Genomic DNA, 15,518 nt, shown 5'->3' on the forward strand with positions numbered 1-15,518 from the left:
CCTAAGCGTGAACTACTACCCCGAATTAAAAAAAAAAAGGCTTAGCACGGGGGGCTTGCAGCGGAGGGGTTAATTTGCTGTATGGCCTTTGTGTTTAAGCAACGGGTGAATAGAGATTGCCTTGGTTGTGATCCAGCGATGTGTATTTCATGGCTATCCTAAGTTAAATAACAAATGCGAAACCTTGTAGGTACAAGGTGGATAACCTGAGCACTCCTGTGTGCTGGTAAAGCAAAACGGTATCCAATGTGGTAAGCTAGTTCAAAGTTTTATTCACTTTGTATCGATCATTTATCTTGATTTGTAGTTACAAATTTATTGTTCAAATCTCCATGTGGAGGAAACCAAGACGTTTTCATAACATCATATCCAAAAGTTCCAAAAGTAGCGTCATGTACATGATTCAAAACCCCAATGCATTTCGAGCAGGACGCTCTTCGTCAGGGGGTTAGATTTGTACTGTAAACAAGTGGAAAAAAGAGGTACGTAAGTCAGGAGCCGAGTGTTTATGAAAGTAGAAGAGATAGAAATGTCCGGAGTTAGAACCCATGCTGAATGTTTAGTTGTGTCAAATTGCAATATTAAGTCCAAAGTATGCAAGAGGTTAATGGCATCAGAGGTGTAGAACCAAATTAATCACCCGTGTGCTGTTAAATGATAAAACTTAGTAGTGTGAAAAGACTCTAGCGAAAGTGTAAAGTAATCGTAAGTTGAAGTACGTGGATAGTGAACGTCAAAGAATACACCCGTAAGCGTGGAGGAGGTAGTGTGGTGTCATACGAAAGAATATAAAATCACCGCGAGAAATAAGTAGCGAACACCTGAAGGAACTGTGTGGCTGCGAACAGCGAAATTGATTTAGTGACCAAAGAATAAAGTCTCTTACCAAGTGTATCAGGGTTAGTTGGAGAAATCGAGGGTGAAAGACTCCATCCGAAGGACTCGGAAGTAGCAGATGACACTGCGCATCCGTCTAAATGTAGTGGGCGAGTTTGAAAAGAAGACGAACTGAAACCCGTGAGAACGTAATGGGGAAAAGAAAAACAGAAAACCGGTCGGCTGATGGAAAAGTCATAGGGAAATGCCTGTAAAACAAATGAGACTGTAGAATAGTTTGGAAAATAAGGACGAGTGTACCAAGGAAGGTAAAGGATATATCGAAGAAAAGAAAAGTGGGAATATGAAAAAATAGAGTAAGGTTCATAGTGAGTGAAACAGCACATGGAAGAAAAACACAGTTGCGATGGAAAAATACAATGGAAAGAAACCGTTACCAGAAAGATGGGTGTAGTAAAAGATGTGTGATACGATATGCAAAACAAAAATGGGGTACAGTAAGTATGCATGCTCAAAATACTGAAAAACCAATAAACACTAGTCAATCAATTATATAAAGCAAGTCAAAGGAAGCTGCTAAATTCCAGACGTTCGTTGAGTCCTTTCGATACAGTGGTACCGAGTTTGAAGATCCAGAATAGTTCTCGTTGGATCAGGTGTTTTTTGGGGGTTTTTCAGTAGAATTAGGGGTGGGCCGAATTTGCATAATCGCGTTACGCAAATCTCTGCGAAGCGGTAATAAATCTGTGAACACGCAGAAATTCAGCGAACACGCGGAATTGCTGGTCTGCGATGCTTTTTTACTGTTCGCAATCTGTTTGCTAGCTCGGGGGAAATATCTTGCGAACACGCATTTGAGAAAGCGTACAAGCAAAAAAATTCGTGAAGTCATGGAACGCAGGATTTTGGGCAATTTTGCGTTCTCCGCGGAACGCGAAATTACCCAAATTCCGCAAACTGAATGGAATTTACCGCCCAGGCCTATTTAGAATTAGTGATAGATATTGAGGTAGGGCTAGGGGTGGTGTAGTGTTTGTATAAAGGGTAAAGGAAAAATTTAGATTAAGGGTTAGGGTTAGCTAAAGGGTGAGAGTAGCTGAGCAAGATGCAGGTATTATGGACATAATAGTGTTGAGGTAATTGTATCTTGCTGTGACATCTCTACTGGCGCTGTAAAACCAAGCAAATAGCTGGTTTGAAGAAGTAGTGAAATGTTTTGCTCATCTGCTGTTTTAAAATGACCAGGTTATTTCTGTATCAAACACAATGTTATGTCCTTACCATAATCCAATTGTCTTTTGCAGTTCCTGTTCCTGCTTCTCATTATCTTTATTGCTGAAGTTGCTGCCTTTGTGTTGGGATTTGTATACCGTGGAAAGGTAAGTTTCAGTTTGAGGTATTAGGAAATCTATATGCAAAGCCAATTAAATAATAAACACATAGAAAACATGTATTGTCATGTTGTAGGAAGCAATTCAACCAGTTAGGTTTTTAGTTTCGCTTTTCTCACTGGTCCTTCCTATATTGTTTTTGATTTTTTCAGTAGATATGGCTGAATGCCTGTGCCTGCAACCTTGACTTGTTGCCACAACATTTCTGCACGCCTGGTTGTAGACGTCTTTGTGTTAGTAAGAAATGGTGCGGCCTTTCTTTCTTATAGGTCACATACTTGTAGTTAAGTGTGGTTTTGATAAAAGACCGGCCCATGTTTGGCACCGCCTTTCTAAACCCTGCTTTGGCCCGAGAAGAAGCAAGTTACGTCTGCCATCCATCTGTAGGCTCCAAAAGCCGGAAGAGGGTGTGATTTTAGCATCGGTTGAGTGAACTCTTACATTAGCCTCTGATGATTTGCATTGATAAGTACAGCTTCTTAAGGTGGCAAAGGTTCACGCTTCAACCAAATGAAAACCCATAGACCTGCTAATATATGTCCACTGACCTCTGTCTGTTAGGTATGTCATGCGTCCGTAACAGTGACACCTTTGAAGAAGAAAGACCACTATGGTTTTACTGCACTGAGCAAAAAAAAATGAGGAAGGGCAAATTATAAATGGACAGGTTTGTGCTAGTGTTATTCTTTAATCTGCAAAACTTGATCAATTCAACTCTTAAAAATTAAGATAAGCCTTTCAGGAAACGCCCATGAGTTTGGTAGAACGGAGGCATGGGCTCAATGGTTAACAATTTTGCCATTGCACTACATATTTAATTCCACCTAACCTCGCTCTCTTCCATTCTTTTGTTTCCAGATTCCTTTTTTTACCATCTCCTTTCTTCCTTACTTTTTCCTTCCTCATTTCCATTTCCTCTTGCTGCTTCTCCTGCTCCTTTCGTGCCTACCGGCTTACCTTACTTACTTACTTTTTCCTCATCCCGTCCCCTCACTTTCTTAATTTCCATGTTTCTTCACTCATTTGTTTCTCTCTAGTCCCATTCTCCCCTCTTACTTAGCTACGTAATCTTTCCACGGGCCACCCTCATGTCAAGTACCATTGTTGATGCCCAAGTCTGTATGAGGCATCATGTGGTTTAAAATGTCTTGCAGTTTAGTGAGATTGCCACATGCATCTGGTACAGATAGTTTTGCAATCTGAGGGTCTCAGACTCGAATTGCAATAGGGCACCTTTCATCCTTCTAAGGCATGACACCATAGACCATTTCTAATATGATCATGTGGACAGTTGTCTATGTAACTGCTGGCCACTAATAGCCCATATTCCACCTTCTGCATGGCAACATCTCTCTGGATTACAGCTGAGTGTAGCTTTAGTTCCTGAACTTGCCTTTCGGTGATTACCATTTATTTGGCCTGACCGTAGAAGGGGACTTTGAAAAGGTTAAAAAAAAGATGCTGACAATAAAAGCAATACAATTTTTGTGACACTTGCCATGTTACTGGAAGTCTCATTTCATTCATAGACCAGACGTTACACTTTTTGCCACCACACATTTGTGCAACAACCACAGCAGCAGGTTCACAGTATCAATGCTTCAATTGTTGCCCAGACACACACAGGCATATGATATTCACTAAGCAGCCAGGTCATGTATGCCCTTCTGCCCATCCACCACAGACCTGTTGGTGGAAAACCGAAGTGTTTTAAGCACGTTGAAGAATTCCTAGCAGGTGGATACTGGATTCAATCAGCAGGTATTACTGTATTGAACCTTGCCCACTACATGTCACCATAAACCCATGGCAAACACAGATCAGACCATTTTCTGTGACTATGACTCTACTGAAGGATGCCAATGAATTGCATCATTTTGCAGAAAGCAGCCAGGATTATACTTTTTTCTTCCCTCCTCTAAAAGGATGATTTCTTGCAACCCATGTTGGACTTGAGAATACTAAAATGCTCTGTGCATGTGCTGTGCAAGACCTCCCACTGTTGCTGTACATAGGTGAATACACAAGGACCCACGACCATGGAATGATTCAGTCTACAGCTTGACACTTCCAAAACACTGACTACCTCAGATTCATTCTGAGACATGTACTAGCTTCATACTGCTCTATCACTTGCCATCAAGTCTGCACCAAATGTCTTTGTCAAACAACTCATTAGTGGTTGCGTACGTCCACTGTCCGTTGATCCATGTCTACCTATTCTTTGAATGGGTGGTGGTGAATAAGACCTCCAGGCAATCCCTGCAACAAACTAAACTGGTTATTCAGTTGTTCCCAAACTGCAGATGATTTCCTTGTATCACAATCTGACATTGAGGAAAGTGATGTGCCTTTTGGGCATAATGCCCTCTATGCCAGACTTTAGATGAGGCAGCCAATGTTCCCAGGCGACTGTATCCTTGGAGAATCTCAGTCCAATAATGGCTAATCTTCAGAACACACTAAGGTGCTGGATCACCACAATCTGATAAAATGCTGGGCCTACTCCGGCCCATGCCCACAGATAACCATTACCACAGACCCCATTATAGGATAAGGTACTACAACAATTAAGTACATGCAGGAGAACAGAGGGACATTCCACATGGGTTGTCCCGACTAGCATTGCGCATTAGCAAAAAGCATTTGCCAGTTGTCTGAAGTTTTGCAAGGAGCGGAGAATAATCTCCCAAACAGGTCAAGTAGCGATGCAATCTTGTACTGAACTAAAGTGGAGTAAACCTGATTTAGATGTTTGCTATGAAGAATATAAAATGCCAAAGAAACCACTTAACTTAACCACTACCCCAATCCCAAAGGAAAACATTGTAGATACATTTTTCAGTGAAATTTGCCTTTACCCTCTGAAGTTTCTGTTATATGTAATACGGAAGATGTGCCCAGCACCAATGATGATATTGGTTGCTCCCTATGAGGCGTACCAACTTTACCCTTTCCATTTAATGACAGTGAGAGCCTGTACAGCCTTCTGTTTCAAAGACACTGGGCAAATATATACCCCAGTCCAAGGTCTCTGATCAACTATATAACACCTGAAAGTTTATAAACCTGCCTCTATATTTCTTGTCAGTACTAAAGGATGTACCCTGACCTACTAGGCATGCTTGCTACATAGTAAGAAATAGACAGTTTGACCACCTTTAGTGGTACATCATGTTAACCCGTTACATGCGGCAGTTCAAGGCACTCAGTATTTACTAACTGTTATATGATCAGGCCTAATGGTCCGGTTGTGTGTTTGGCACCTATAGCAGTCTACTTACAAAGTAGGAAACACCAGTCCATATTCAGAATCCCTGGAATTATTGCAGTGGTCTTTGCTTAGGCTCCTCCTGCGACGTTTGTGATGGTATCAGTGTGTGTGGAAGTCGTGTCGATAATTATTGTTGTGACAAAGTTCCTTTTATCACCTCGATGTCCACTGGCAAACGGTTTAGGTTGTGCAAGGAATATGATTAATGAAGATCCACCTATTGGCATCTGTCCTGGGGTGTCGTGGACATTTATACCTAATTTTGAGTTAATTAATAAACTACTATTTGCTCAGTTTTTATGATCTTATTTGTGTGGCCAGTTTTTCATTTCTTTAAACTTTTACTTTAGATCAGGCCTGACTTGGATAAAAGTATGACGCAAGTGTTCCAGAAATATGATGGGAAAAATCCGGAGTCCAGGGCTGTGGATTTCTTGCAAGAACAGGTAAAGCTTATTTTGTTATATACAAGTCATGTTTTTCTTTCAGAATTTGTGGTACAGTGGACTGCGAAGTTGTGTTACTCTGCGAAGTGAGTAATTCAGCTGAATCTGTTTCTAAAGCTGCACTACAGTGAGTGGCTACATTATCTTAACACTGCACTACAGTCCGAAAGATAAAATTCATTGGCAATTCTGCTTTGGATCATATATGTCCATCTTGACTTGGAGATTTCCCGATTGCTGTTGAGGTGCTGCTTGGCCTAGATCTCTGCACCAGCACTATGCAGCCACACAGGAGAGCAGGTGCTCTTCTATGCCTCCTTCACCTCACACAGCCAGAAGCCACTCTGCACAGTTGGTGGCCCTGTCTGGCTGGAGATCCCTGATCATGGGATTACCCACAGCCAGGTTTAAAGCTGCCTTGACTTGTGAACACTGCTGATAAAGCCTGAAACTTGAGTAGTCTAACCTCACTAGATCTTGCCACCCTAGAGGAAGAACCATACATGGTGTGGCTCTAGTCCCCTTCCTACCAGATAACCAATTATCGCGCTACGAGAGAAGTGGCTTGGGCATTCACTCTTCGCTTCCCTGGGAGGCTTCTGTAGGGCATCCTCTGCTGGGCTTGCATCAGACAAGTCCTCACTTACACTGCAAGCATTGGCCATAATGCCAGAGGCACTGGTTGAGTGGCGTGAACCAAGATGCGTGGATGAATAGCTGTTCTTCACATGCCATCATAGAAGATTAGAAATATTGATGGGCATGTCAGGTTGGATTTTTTTCATTCAGCCAGTCCTCCTGCAGGCTTCACCTACTGTCGGGTCGGACTGGTTACCGGGTGTTTTTTTCCTGGGGTGGCAGGGTGGGGTCTAGGTTATTTGCTGAGGGGGGCTGATGTTGTTGCTGAGTAGCTGCCAGCGCTTCAAAATTAATACAATACAATACGCTTTAAAGCGTACTTTTTTAAACATTTGTATTGCATTGTTTATTAAGAAAAGCCCGGTAGCCAGTCCCCCCTGCCTACTGTTAGCCTGCCAATACTGTCTTTTAAGACAATAAAATGCAGCTGAATTGGAGTCAGATGGGGCCTATTTTAGCAGCCAGAGTATTCAGTCCTTGAAGAGTGGGATTAGCCGCTTTCCTCTGCCTTTTACATTGCATACCACTCATTTAAGTAAAGAAGTCACTCTGCCCAGTACACCTGGCTTTATATTATAGTGCATTCCGTTTCAAATAAGTATGGGCTTGATAGCTGTGCCAGGGTGGGCTGAGAATCCACAGCCAATTTTGGCTTTCCATTAGCAGTGCCAACAACGGTTTCGCCCACAGCCAGTTTGTGAACCCAGCCCAAAAAGGGAATGTCTGTCCCTCTGGCTAAGTGCATGTCGGTCGCCCTAGCCAATGACCAAATGTCTGCCTATCCCACAAATGTCTTTCAGGATATAATTATTGCCCAAAGGGATGACCATAGCCTGAAAGTAGTGAACTACCAGAACAGCTAGATTCACTTGCATTCTCATCCTCCGCACATCCATCTCACAACTCTACTGGCTCCCACTTCATAAACGAGCACTATTAAAACTCTTCACCAATACTTTCAAGGCACTACATAACACTGACCAGCATAGCTCAACATACACATCTGCCTTCTGAAACTTTTTAGACACCTCTGCTCGTACGGACTCCTACTTGCACAAATTCCACGCATGACAACAACCAGATCTGGTGGTCCAACCTTCTCCTACATTGCTACTAAAGCATGACACAACCTGCCACTACACATGAGAGCCTCCAGCGGCAAGAAGCTGAAGACATGACTTTTTCAGTATTCCCACTAGGCCCTAGGTGTGTCTAAACTCTCACCTGCTCAGCACCAAGATACCCTCCTGAAAGATAGTGCACTCTACAAATCTGCATAGCATAACCTATACCTATACTCTCTCCTAGACCTCTTTCACATACAACTGCAAGGGGGGAACGTGAGGTGGGAGGGGTTTCATGGCAGCACTATCAAAACATGTCCATGTGTCCATCAACCTACTTCACAGGTGCCAATCTTGTTTACAACCCAAATTGGGACATATATCACACTCATCACCATAGCGGATGCCATTCATTCAGCCAGTTTATCCTCAACCGACTGCAGCCATTGACCCCATTCCACGAAATAGCCAGGTAGAAAGAAATGACGTAGGGGCACACAGTCAACCGGTTCTGCTTCGATATGCACAGCTTGACATTTTGATCAATGACAAAATACCAGCAGACTGCAAGGTTCTCAAGGCTCTTTCTGTTTTCTTCACCATCCAGTTTACTCCTGCTGATGCACATCCTCCTAGGACAGTCTCCACTTTAACTTCTATCCAGGCAATACCCAACAGTACCTCCAGATGCAGGGCTCAGAAAATTATTTTGAAAAAGCTCAAGCGAGATAGGTTAGAAATGATCTGATATCCTCTTATTCTGCTTAGGCAGAATTTAGGAGCCTCACAAATGTATCTGAGGCAGCCTTCTTCAACAATCAAAACCTTTAAGGGAACACAAATTGGACACTATAAACCATTCACAAAATGCCATGCCCTTGATGTGCAGCCCATCCACCTAATAGCAAAGCATGAAGAATTTATAAAAGCTAATGGATGAAGTGGACCATCTCATATTCAACTTTCTTTCAGTTTTTACCTTTTTTCTTTAAATATTGATCCCACAAGGTCTTCCAACACAAGGTCTTCCAAGTAAAGCTGTCTGATAACTCCCTAGCCTGACCTAAAGTACCAGAGTACACCTCGGCAGCGACCTCATCCTACAAACCTTAGTGAGTGTTGTTGTCAAAAGAACCATCTATTGACTAAGGCTTCTTAGAAAGATCATATTGTGCCGAGCCCAGGAGCACCATGCTGTTGTTGTGAGCTCCATTGTAAAAGCTGAGCTTTTTCGTTTCAACCGAGTTGCACAGCTAGATATCACTGTTACATATATTTTACATTTTTAATTTTTTTTTGATTTTACATTTTTGCAATTTCTAATGTCTGCTGTGATTATTTTATAATAAATTAAACTGTATGTTTTACTAACATTACTAGGTCTGATCCACAAAAAGGAAACTAAGCAGACATGTATATTGTGCCACAACGAGCTTCCCTGAATACCAGATAGATAAAAAAAAATACAAAATGGCGCAACCAGCCTAGCCACAGAATTGAATCCAGTATTGGCAAAGCCAATAGGTCTGCTGTTGGGTGCCAGATTTTTGACTTTGTAAAAGCTTGCTTTGTTTTGTCATAGTTTTTGTAAAGATTTATTGTTGTGGTGAAGCTGCTGGGCCATTAAAAATATATATTTAAAAAAAAGTCCAATCCCATTTTTGTGGTCTTGAGAAGCATGCATTGCTATAGTAGTTCCTGGCACTGAAGGGAAGTACTTTGAGTGAGGGTGTGCTTCCAGTGAAAGAGCAGAATGGCATCACTCACAGTGAAGTTATTCTGAAGCTGAAGTGGCCTGTCCTACTGCTTCATGCTGTATGCTGTAGTAGGCGAAAGAAAAATGTTAATGACAAATAACCAGACCAATGGATGGCTGGCTGTAAACCCATATTAGTATGTTTATATATAAAGTTTTTGGAAATCAGAAGGCCTTGGATAACATCTTGTCTAATAAGGATCCCAGACTGGCTCACACATCTGTCTCCACTTGCTTTTTATAAGGACCAAAGTCCAGTTTTGAAGGCCTATACCTCGCCTTCAAATGCATTTCAGATTTTCTTCACCTCTTTCCATTGTAAAATGTAGTGACATACCGTGATACCCTTTCCTATTTGCCAAGCACCTAGGACTTTCAGCTTCCAATTTTAATATTGGATGAGGGATAATGTGGATTAATTATAAATGTTTATTTCACTTTTTGCAAAGGAGAAAAAGCCAGTGATGTACTGTGTTCTATTCAGCATTGTGTTTTTATTATTGTGTCTTGACTTTATGGCATCTTAATTAATTGAGTGGCTTTTATTGAGGATAGGTGTCTGTCATTGTGCTACAGGACTGACTACATGCGTTTTTATATTGACAGTTGCAATGTTGTGGTGTGAATAATTCTACCGATTGGGGGCACATTCCTTGGTCTAACGGCACGCGCAATAACTCCGTTCCTGAGAGCTGTTGTAAGCACAATGTTGTAAACTGCACAGGAAGCCTGGCTGAGCCTGCAAAACTCAACAAAGAGGTAAGTGGCTCAGTGTATATCATGTAGTCTTCTCTAAATGATCAAATACAATTGTAGTCATCCGAGATGGTCTGAATTTCCGTTTTCCATCTCCAAACAAAAACTGTAAAACCAGGGTACTAATTGATTCTCCCAAGATGTGCCACCCTTGTCAAACCAATGCAGTAATTAGCTATCTGCTTCAAGTCCTTGGTGAAATGTGAGAGAAAGGGAATTCATAACTTGGGAGGGGTTGACACACCAACATAGCCTTGCTTTGTCTAGGTTGGTCCCATCACAGTTCACTGAGAACTCTGCTCAATCACTGAACCATTATGCAAGCAACAGCAGACTTTTCTCCAGTGTAATGTGTAACAGTTTTGTTAGTCCTGTTCAGAGGGTCATGTGGCATGCAGGGTTTTGCTGGGTTCACCTAGTGGGCGTTAAGGCCTTTCACTCCTGATGTCCTGGGTGTCCTGGGGCTAGATCTACAATGGATCCTGAGCAACTGGGCCAAATACTGCTTCGGCACTTGACTCTCTGTAGTAGAGCAGGTGGAGCAGTCGAACTATTTTCGGGGGAGGGGGTTGGGCATTGGAGGGTGGTGCACAACTCAGAATTCGAGCAGCAACAATAAATGATTGTCCAGTATAAAATTTGCTTTTATTTTTTAAAAAACGAGTATTTATTTTACAGCTACCACCACAAAGGGAAATAAGACGTCCCAAACCGCCCTGAGGGACTTTTTCCTAGCTCTAGTGGTAGTGGTTATTGTGCTATCTGGAAAGCATGTTTCCCTGGGGCCAACTGGTCCAATATTAGTCTTACCCACACCTGCTGGGTCGGAGCGACTGGAGTCCCTGAGTGTTCCCCCTTCATGGGCTCTGGAGCTGCAACTGCTTTCTCCTGTAAGTTCATCTCTCAGCTTGGCCCTCAAGTTTCTCACACTCTGCCATGCAGCCGCTGTGGCTGAAGGTTTTTCATGGCTCCTCAAAGCTGGAGAAGCTCTTTGGTCCCTGATGCTGATTCACAATTATTTTAAAGGCCTGCAGGGGTCACCACAGCGGCCTCTCTCCTCAAATGACTATCCCGATCTGGTTAGACTTCTTGCTTGGCCCAGGTGGCCATCTCTGGCATACGGGGTCACCATTTCTCTACTGCACACTGGCTTCGACCTGATCGGCACAGCAGGTTGCTTCATGCCGGCCCCTCCTGCCTTACGGGGTTGTTGGCTCACCACTGCACATGAGCCACGGCCCACTCAAGGCGGCCCCTCTTGACATACTGGGTCACCTGGTCCTCACTGCACATGGCGATTACTCCGTTGGTGCAACAATGGTCACAGCTCACTTCACAGCTGACCTCCTCTACATAGGAGGATTGCAGACTTTCTCTGCACACGGGCAACAACCCAATCAGTGCAGCAGCCCTCTCCTCACACCTCGCTAAGGGAATCCATTCGGCAGGACTCCCCTCTGGACTTCGCTCCCTCCAGTGCTCTCCTCTTCCTCACTTGGCACACTGGTCGGCACACTGGTCTTAGCAAGCATCTGAGTCTTAAGTTTATGTTGGGAGTCTGTTTCCTTCTGAAGTGCTCACTCCTCTGCTCTCTTTCTGCAGAAAGCAGTCTCTCTCAGCAGGAGTGACCCCAAAGCTAATGGCCCCACATCACAGGTCAGGGGAATGACTAGGAGTTCACACCTTGATGTTAGCCAGAGTGATATTGAAAAGGTGAGCCCAGGCCCTCAGCCCTACGCTTTGATTCTCATAGCAGTCAATCCCATTCCTGGGATGTGCCCAGCCCCCTTCATCTTGACCTCTCTCTGAATCAAAGAGCACCCTTTGAAGTGTACTGGGGAGCCTGGCTCTCCCTCTCTTCAGTGCGTTCCACCAAGCTTACAGGAATGCAGCAATACACATTCCTCGCAGGCTGGCCAGGCAGTAATATGTTCCTCATTCTGATGAGCTGGAGGTGAGGTGGCATTTTTATCTGATGCACTAATCTGGGAGTCATCCACCCTGGGGCCAGACTTTGCAGAGGCCCCACCGTAAGCCTTCCACTTTTGCAGCACTTTTTATCTTAGTTGCCTGCAGATTATCCTAGAACCCTTTGGCAAAATGATAGAAGACAGGCTTCCATCTCCAAAGCATTTAGTTCGCCCACAGTTCAAGCCCTATGGAAATTAGGAACCACTCATCTCCCTGATCTGGGAATTGGTTTCTCTCCCACTTGACCATATTGCTAGAGGACCAGATTAGACTATTTAGTTTGTCAATAAGTTTCCTGATGGCCATACGGAAGCATCTCCATACCATGTTACCCCCATTTCAGACACCCTGACAACACTCCTTACACCCTACTAAGAGGAGCAGTCTACTGAAGATACTCGCTCCACAGAGTAGCAGTCTCACACTGACTGTGTTCTCATGGGCCAACAGCACCCCCTCAACCATTGCAGACTAACGGTCACAATACAAACCGTTCTTGCACCCCACAGCAAGTAGCAGTCTCACTGTACAGATAGCGCCAACTCAACCTGCACAGGCTAGTAGTCACATACTACTGGAAGCACTCACCCTTCACAAGCGAACATATTCTGCCAATTGGGGGCAGTATTACATAAAGTGCGCACACTTTAGTATTACAGAAGGGGCCGCAGACACTTGTGTGGCCCTTTCTGTAACATCGATAACGCTGCTGCACATAAAGCACCAGTGATGTCTTCAAGGAGGCATTCCCTTATTTGCATTGGGGGTGTCCTTTGCCAATTAGGGAAATCCCTTTGCCCTTGTGCTGTATTACTGATGCGGGAGCAGAGGCAAAGAAGCCTGCAGGACTGCACCTAAAACGTGGTGCGCCTCCGGAGAGCAGCCCTCTGCAGAGAGTAAAGGGGGGCCATGACACCCAGGAATTCCTTTGCAGGGGGGTGCAGTCACAGACTGCACCCGCCTGCAAGGGGATCTCTATATCCCTTTAAAAGTAAAGATGGGTTGCTCGCTGCATAGTGAAATATGGAGCGGCTGTAAAAATGCCGCTCCGTATTCCACGTGGATGCACATGCCCCTGGGCAACACGAGTTCGTGCTGCCCTGGGGGCTGCTCTTTCCCCATAATGCGGCACACTTTCCTTCATTGCACCAGGTGCTATGAAGCAAAGTGCGCCACGTGTTTAATGTGGCCCCTGGTTGTGCTGGACAGAGTAGTACGCTATTATTATTTAAGGCTATTGGAAATAAAATCACAGAAAGGAGTGCAAGTCTCAGTACATCTTCTGTGAGCGTGTGATGAAATGTGAGATGTGTGTCTTTGTGTATCTATATCTGTGTGTGTGTGTGTATGTATGTATATATTTGTGCAAGTGACGGATCTAGTTTCCTGACCGTGCACAAGTTTGGGAGGGGCGCTGCAGCAGGTTGCCAGCTTATAAATTCAATCTATATTTCCACCAGGGAACACAGCAGCATTTATGGGGTTCATTTATGATTAATTCAGCTTATTAACATAGTGCCTAAAACACATAAAAACGATATGTTTTGACCAGGCTAGAAAACACTTTAGTTTTGACACCAAGTTAATAAAATGAATAAATCGTGGATCCCTGTGAGGGCTGCTTTTCTAAATGGAGTGAAGATAGATAGGTAGACAAATGGACAGATAAAAACAAATCTCACTTTTTTATTATAGACCTTTCTGGCCAGGATCACTGGTACATAAGGGCTCTCTTTTTTTGTATTCTGAAAACTGTGGGTGAAGAGTTTGAGGCAGAGATAGAATACTGTTCTAATGTAGCAGCTGATGGTTTTCGTACAAATGTACATTTCCTTCCCATCTTCCAGTCAAATTCCTAGATCCTTGGCAAACATGACATTTTAATATAAAGTATTTCCTTTCTTATGTTATAGGGCTGTGAAGAAAAACTGGACCATTGGCTGCAGCACGTCCTCAGTTACGCCTCTCTTGTTATCCTTGGGTTCGCAGTTGTGAAGGTATTTAATATTCTTTATCAGACACTGTAATGCAGCTGTCTTCAAGGCAATTTAATCTATACTCAGCACTTGAAATGTAATGCTAAAAGCAGTACTTGGTGTGTATGTGATGGGGGATGTTGGTGCAATAAAACCCTGAGGCTATGTCATTACAGAACAAGTTCTGAAGGATGAGAGTATAAGAAACTTCTAGAGTTTGAGGGTTCCAGTTGATATACTGGGCTGCCGTACAAATATGAAGGATACAAAGAGAGCGGTACGGGACTAGTGGTTGCCTCCCAAACACCAGTCTCTGCTGCACCATCACCAGACCACAGCCACCCTAGCACTGTCTCCACATAGGTTTCCATTACTATAGGAGTCACATCATCACACACTATCGGACTCTGATCAAGACAGTATAACCCACAAGATGCTTACTAACACCCAGTACCAGTACAGGATAGGGAAGATGCCTAGGAAGACTAGAACCCCATCTTCAAGAGCACTGCTGGTTAGAACCATATCCAGTCAAAGGATCCCCTCCGGATAATACCAGAGTATACCATTCAGTAATCTAAAGGGTGGCTGGCCACTCAAGTTCAGCTCCATGTGATGGAGCAAGAGGAGGGCTCCCATATCCATAGACTGCCCAAACCTGTGAAGGCAGTACAGTTTCTGCCAATCTTAAGCAGCATTGCAAGATGTGCAGCAGAAAATGTGAAGGACCCTGTTAAAATGTGTTATTACTCCCAGCCTGGAGACCAGGTATAGGTGTGCCTCAGAAGTCCCACTCTAAATTTGTGGTCGGTGCCTCCAGATTCTTAGGTAGTGCCCATGGCTCATAAACCAGCTATTGCACTTGGAATGAGGGACAGAACTCCACCAGATAAGAAAAGGAGGAAAGTTGATGCTGACAGAAAATGTGTTGCAGTTGGGGCGGCAACACAATAACCATGCCAGCTCATTTGGGCATCTCTCAAGGTATGATACGTATGATTTGCAGGTGGTGAAATAACATCAAAGATTTCCTAGAGGCCTCCGGAAATTGGTGCAAAAAAAAAAAACATTAAATGTGCAGTAGATGCAGCAGATGCCACATCAAATGAGGTCAACACAAGCGCATTGTACTGCATAGTCGTGCATGGCTTAGGGTGTCCGGTTTTCAGCCAGAGGTGCAGCAGCAATCTCGTCCATGTCTTATTTGATGGGGAACATCTCTTCTGCCTTAAGTTAACTTCCTGCTGGAGAAGATTAAAAACGATCACTGCAAAGGTCATGGGTGCACTCCAGGCCCAGACATAGAAATCTGGGTTTTGAGGCATTGCAAAGACTGTCTCAACACAACCGCTTTCACACAACCAAAAATAGCACTGCTGGGTTTTGGGAGAGCACCTCAACCTCCAAC

The 15,518-nt window shown here is 43.7% G+C and overlaps 1 protein-coding gene across 1 annotated transcript in view; it reads left to right on the top strand.

Annotated features, from left to right (window-relative positions):
• LOC147726289 (tetraspanin-36-like) overlaps positions 1-15,518 on the top strand; it is a 94,543-nt gene that overhangs the window by 60,221 nt on the left and 18,804 nt on the right. Inside the window, exons 3-6 of the mRNA XM_086960379.1 lie at positions 2,142-2,216; positions 5,853-5,948; positions 10,014-10,166; positions 14,048-14,131. Coding sequence (XP_086816505.1) covers positions 2,142-2,216; positions 5,853-5,948; positions 10,014-10,166; positions 14,048-14,131 — 408 coding nt within the window. The remainder of the gene's footprint in view (positions 1-2,141; positions 2,217-5,852; positions 5,949-10,013; positions 10,167-14,047; positions 14,132-15,518) is intronic.

Source organism: Lissotriton vulgaris, chromosome 3_1 (genome assembly GCF_964263255.1).
Source record: "Lissotriton vulgaris chromosome 3_1, aLisVul1.2, whole genome shotgun sequence".
In the NCBI taxonomy this organism is placed as follows: domain Eukaryota; kingdom Metazoa; phylum Chordata; class Amphibia; order Caudata; family Salamandridae; genus Lissotriton; species Lissotriton vulgaris.